At 40.7% G+C, this 6,114-nt stretch overlaps 1 protein-coding gene across 1 annotated transcript in view; it reads left to right on the top strand.

The window, feature by feature from the left end:
* Nucleotides 1–2,709: 2,709 nt before the first annotated feature.
* The window catches only part of LOC127366063 (voltage-dependent R-type calcium channel subunit alpha-1E-like), a 59,012-nt gene continuing 55,607 nt past the window's right edge, over nt 2,710–6,114 (top strand). Inside the window, exons 1-2 of the mRNA XM_051404773.1 lie at nt 2,710–3,158; nt 5,539–5,992. Of these exons, the coding sequence (XP_051260733.1) occupies nt 5,577–5,992 (416 nt within the window). The 5' untranslated portion in view covers nt 2,710–3,158; nt 5,539–5,576. The remainder of the gene's footprint in view (nt 3,159–5,538; nt 5,993–6,114) is intronic.

Genomic DNA, 6,114 nt, shown 5'->3' with positions numbered 1-6,114 from the left:
ACAAAATCCTCGGAGACATGTCTGACAACAACCGCTGAGATACTGCAGAGATATTTGTGTGCTACCTCTGGACACACCATGGGGAGGGCAATGAAACAATAACATAATCTTGATTAAGACAAAGATTTGGAAAGCCGTCCCAGGATAAAAATTAAAAGGTTTAGACAGAGAAATACTGAGTTTGAAGTCTTCATTTACCCTTCGGTGTTGTTGGTGGCAGATGGTTCCTGCTCTGCTCCTGGTCCCACTGCTAGCACCTCTTCCCCAGCTTAGGGAATAACAGGAAAAGTTAAAATGAACACGGCTGACCTTTTAATTAAGTACATGGACCATCGTGGCTCTGTTTTAATCACAGAAAAAGCATTCTCCGTCCTTGGCTCTAGTTTCATAATAGTACAGACACAGGAAAGTGTCCTATACATTTAGGAGGAAAACCTTGTCTTATTTATAATATATGAAGTTAATACAATTAGATTGTCCCTGACATTAAAGTTTCTACCATATATACAGTGCTGGCATTAATAGTTAGAGACTTGTTTTCCACCCAAAATACTAAGAATTTATCTCATTAATCTGAGTTTCAGTATTACTTCTTTCTCTTTTAGTTTTATAAATTAACATCTTGATTCTTAAACCTATATGTTGGATCTGTTCCTGCTAACAATGTAGCTGCAGGCTTTCCTTTGCATTTTCAATCATTTTTTATGCCTGCTAACATCAGACTCCCTCTCCTGATGTAGTGAGAGCCACTTAAGTTAGAAAATACATGTAATGAAATATTATACTTTAATCCTGCTGTACTTCACCTGCTCCAGAGTCATATCTTTAGAATTAATTTGTATGATTTTCCCTTTCTTCTAAGTAATCTCTGATTACTCTTTCTCAGTCCTCTTTCTCCTCTAACCTGCAAAAAAACTGTGAAAATACAGAATTTTCAAAGGTAACAACATAGTTTGACCAGAGAAATATAAACTTGAGGTCCACTAATTGTCCTAGCTTTTAAAAAAATGTGTTAACCGCATCCCATCACTCAACTGAGCAATATTACATCATCAATGCATCTTCTGAATTAGGAATGCAAGAGGAGTCTTTATCATTCATATACAGAAGTTAAATCACAAAGAAAACAATAAAATGCAACATATATGCCACTTTTTGGGGGGATACTCTTTCTTTTGACAACTGACTAAAAACTATTTCCCATCAATTAAAAATCTGACACCTTTGCTCATTTACATATTTATAGTAGTAGTAAGTAAATCATATTTTACTTCCCTTAAAGAGAAACAGTGTTGAGTTGTTACACTTAAATTGATTAATTCCAAATACATACTAAACTAGATGTAAACTAGTTTTTAGTGATTGAATTACAGGTCAGCTGAACATGCAAAAATGTGCAGTTCGTCTACAGACAAACATCCAACACAGGAATAATGCTGTTTACAATAATAAATAAATGATGAATAAATAGAGACAGTTTTTTCAAGGATCAATCGACAACTGCTTTTAAACTCAATAAAACTAAAACTATAAAATAATGTCTGAAATTGAAAATGTTCTTTGGTTGATCTTTCCTAATGTCGTTCATGTTACAGTAGCCAGTCTTCTCTGTCACCAAATAGCCTAAATAACCTGATTATTTGACAGGCTAGTTACTTTACATATTATTTATATTTAACGCACATCTTAAATAGGTTATATTGTTATAGATTACAAGACCCAACAGTATTTATACAGCTTAAATAATAATACATTAAAAATAATAATCTAATCTAATATGTAATATTACACTAATAGGTAATGTTAATGTTACACTGACAGGAGGCAGTGTTATAGCCTATATTTACTTTATATATTTTACTAAAACTTCTGTACTTAGCGACCTCTAGTGGTTATATTGGTGCATTTAGCCCTCAGGTGTTGTGTGTGTATATATATATATATATATATATATATATATCACAGGTGTAACCAATGACACTAATGAAGGTTGTTCCATTTAGTGTAGCAGAGCCTTTCCAGTGAGCCCACAGGCTCAACAGCAGCACCCTGACTCTGTCTGACCTGAATGGAACGGAGCCATAATCAGTATCAGTGGTAACACCTGTGTTTGTGCTGCTATTTCATGTCAAAATGGCTGCTGTGAAAAAAGGTCTGTTGCAACCATTGACAGAATATATTGTATCATATATATATATATATATATATATATATATATATATATATTTGCAACCAACTGAATACTGCTCGCCTTCCAAGCTTTGTCCAATCTGGGCTAAACATGGCGGTCCAACATGGCGGCCTGCGTGGAAGAGGACCCACTCCCTCTGTAGGTAAAAACAGCTCATTGTAAGGTAACAAAAACACAACTATTCTTATTTTCAGGTGATTATTTACTAATTAATATTAATATTATATATATATACTGAAAACTTATTTCACTACTGCTTTTTCACTCAGAGAAATGTCCTAGTTTTACCCAAACAGATGCACTGAGATACAGAAGAGTAAAAGAGAAAATAGTCAATATGAGTAATATGAGGATGGGTGTGGAGCTATAAAACCTATACTGTGAACCTCTGATGTGAAATCCCTCATTCACTGAACCTGCTGGGCGTCAGGTATGTGGCTATAGTCCACCATCTAGTGGTAAACATACCCGAGCGTTTGAGTTCACACCCGACCCTCAGAGGAGCAGCCTGTAGACCTGTTGCATTCATCTCTCCCACTAAACAACTCCTCATCTCTGCACAGGTAAATAACTTTTCCTCCGATGAAGCATTGCGACTGACTGACTGACTGACACAATCCTACTTTAACTCTTTAAATCAAGTTTTTGAAAGGAAGCAGCCGTTCATCATCCTGACCCACATTTAAAGTGACTCACATCACCGCAAGCGAGCGGAGTGAAGATGAGGGGGATTATTTCCATGCTTCGCTCTTGTCCCCATGCCTGTTTACGTTCATCTGAGCTACACTCCCCTGGCTCCCAGCCACCCCGCGGTATTTATAGCCAAACAGCGGCAATCATCACTCAAGGAATCCTCGCGAAATCCTCCTCAAACCACTAAACTTGGGACTTGAGTGTTGAGGGGCTGAATTTAGGATCCACCTGATCGAAGGGAGGAGGACGATGAAGGAGCGCGCGTCGCCTCAAGGTAAAGCTGTCAAATTCATTAATCATTTCATTAGTTAATTGAGATTTTTTTTTCTTTCGTTCTTCCTGTCGCGCTGCATTCATCCTCTTCCTCCACTGAACATATTTTTTTTTCCCAGCGTCTTATTCATCTATTTTGCACTTGTTATGACTGCTGCTCTCCTCACTGTTAACTCCGCCAGAAGAAAGAAACAGCATCCTAATTAGGAATACCTGTTAACAGGCTAGTTAATGTATTTCTACAAGGATTGCAGACCTGCAGCTGACGCGCACAAATTAAGAGGAGGAGGAGGAGGAGGAGGGGTCCGCCTGTTGTTTCCCGTATAGGCTCTACAGTGGTTGCACTAATTAAAAGCGAATTAGATTACAGCCAGGAGCTAAAAATTATTAGAATTTAAAACAGAAGAAGCATCTCCACGCAGGTGTTTTAACTTTAATGAATCATACAGATAAGGTGGACGCCTCTTGCAGCAGTAATTATTGTCTGTGTGCACCATGCAGTAGGCTTATTGATGCTCTTATCCATTAAACAACCCCTATCAATGCTGCCATTCATGATCACTTTAATTTGTTTTCATAAGCAACCCAGATGTCATGAATTCACCCTGCATATGCATCCCAGTTTGTTGCCCTTGCTGCCTTTTTTTTTTGAAGGTGTGCCTGTTGATACAAGTGCCTTGACATTTAATTTCCCCACAGCTCTGGCTGCAGAAACGCCTCATAATACAAGGTATCACATATCTCTTGAACTTGGATGGCTGTCTGCTAAAATTAGAGGAAGCCCGCCCATCAGCAGCATAAAGCCATCCTTGTATGCGCGCTGACCTTGTAGCCTCTCCCCGGCTTTCAGACGAGCGCGGTGCTGTGTTTGAGGGCACAGCTCAACTCAGACTGTGTCCAGTTCATGTCTGAGGAGCCCTGCTGCTGATGAGTGAGTCACTGTGCCTTTGCTTCAGCTCTCCCACACTCAGTCATCTTCTTTTCAGCTCCGGCTCAGCGGAGACAGCCTTGTTTCGTCTGTCTCCGACTGGCTCACCTCGAACTTGCTGTTTTCCAGCCTTGCCACCTCATCTCCCTCATATTACTTTGTGACACACACACATTTTGTGAGCTTTACTGGACAATGGCAGCAACAACAGGATAATGGTTTAACATGTGTCTTATGTCTTGTGTAGTATTCTGGAAACCAAACATGAGACTGGATTCAAGCAAGAAACTCTAAACTGCGGTCAATGCTTTAAATCTCACCCTTCTGAATGTTTCCTCCTTGCCTTTACTACACCCACTTTCAGTGCAAAGTCTTATTCGGCTCACCAGTATGATTACTGGTACTATTTCTGCGTGGCTGCTGATTCAAAGCCTTTGTTCATCCAGTCATATGCACTGCTAGCATTAAAGATCCCACTGGCTGAGGTGATCATTTAGAAACAGTACAGTTAAGTGGTGGAGTTCATTCTGAATTTAAGATGCACTGATTAGTGTGAAAATGCAGTTTAAATTCTATTAATAAAAATGTGAGACATTTAATCAGGTTAACCTTATTCTAGCGATCTGAGACTGTATGGTACTTGGTTCAGAATTTATATGCTCTGTCCTATTTATATTAAATAATACAACAGGTTTAGTGAGTGGAAATTTGACCCCATGGCAGTTTGCTTTATAGAGAGAATCTACAGCCATGCCAGCAGTTTTGTGAGGTTGTACTTGTAGGAACAGCGTTTAACATGCTAGTACTAACATGCTCACAACGACAATGCTAACGTGCTAACTGCTGACCACATTTAATGTTCACTATCTACACTCGTCTTATGCACGCTCGTCGGCATACTTTGCTAATAAGTACTAAACACAAAGTATAGCTGAGGCTGGTGGGAGTGTCATTCATTTTGCAGGTATTTGGTCATAAACCAAAGTATTTTATAGGCAAATAGAAATATTGACCAGATGATGGCGTAAGATGACCATGATCACCAAAGTGATTACAATTCAAGCTGATTGGGGAACATGAATGTCTGAACCAAATGTCAATCTGACATTTGTCAATAGTTGTGGAGATATTTCACTCAAAAACTGTACCCCGCTGGTGGCGCTAGAGGAAAAGTCAAGTGCTTACAGAAGTCTTTAGGATACAATATCTTGCAGCCATGAATGTCTGTACCAGTTTTTGTACCAATCCATCCAATAGTTGTTGAGATATTTCAGTCTGGATCAAAGTGGTGGACTGACCAACTGACCAATATTGCAGTCCCTGGAGCCATGCTGCTATCGTGGCTAAAAATAGACAAACAGACAGGGGACATGCAGGATGTGAAATGTCTTCTGAGCAGTGTTTCATGAATGTGTTTCACTCATTTTACTTTCTCTTTACCCGTTCTTTGCAGCATTATGGTGAAACCGCCAACTACATTCCTCTGTAGAGATGCTCACCAGTTCAGACCAGTCCCTCTCCCGCTCCCTCACACCCAACCTCCACTCTCCATCCAGCTGTGGTCCAGGTGGAAAGATGCACGTTCAGTCCTCTCTGTCCCTCCCCGAGCCTGAGGCCTGGATGAAGCCCAGCCCCGCTACCCGTCACGGCCTGGCACAAGGGGCCCGCTCCAGCTCCCTACAGGTCCCTCATGCTGTCCCCGAGTACCTGGGACTGCCCCCTCGAGCAGCCAGCTTTGATGTGCCTTGTGGTCAGGAAGAGAGCTCGTCCGAGCAGGGTTCAGGGTCTCTGAGCCCCCACGGCATGCTACGGCGGCGCGGAGGACTTGTGGAGCAGAAGGACATCATCATGGCTCACCAGGCGCACAAAATCCAGAGCACGCCGCAGGCCCGCAGGAAGGAGTGGGAGTAAGTATAAAAGAGATTCAGAGGCAAACGATTCCTCTTAAATTATATGTGTAAAGATGATAAATCTCCATGGGGGAGGATGAAAGTGCCAGTGTAAAAGAACACACATACTGCACACTGCA

Source organism: Dicentrarchus labrax, unplaced genomic scaffold (assembly GCF_905237075.1).
Source record: "Dicentrarchus labrax unplaced genomic scaffold, dlabrax2021, whole genome shotgun sequence".
NCBI classification, from domain to species: Eukaryota; Metazoa; Chordata; class Actinopteri; family Moronidae; genus Dicentrarchus; species Dicentrarchus labrax.
The sequence above is the reverse complement of the archived record's forward strand: the minus strand, read 5'-3'. Positions and strand labels throughout refer to the sequence as shown.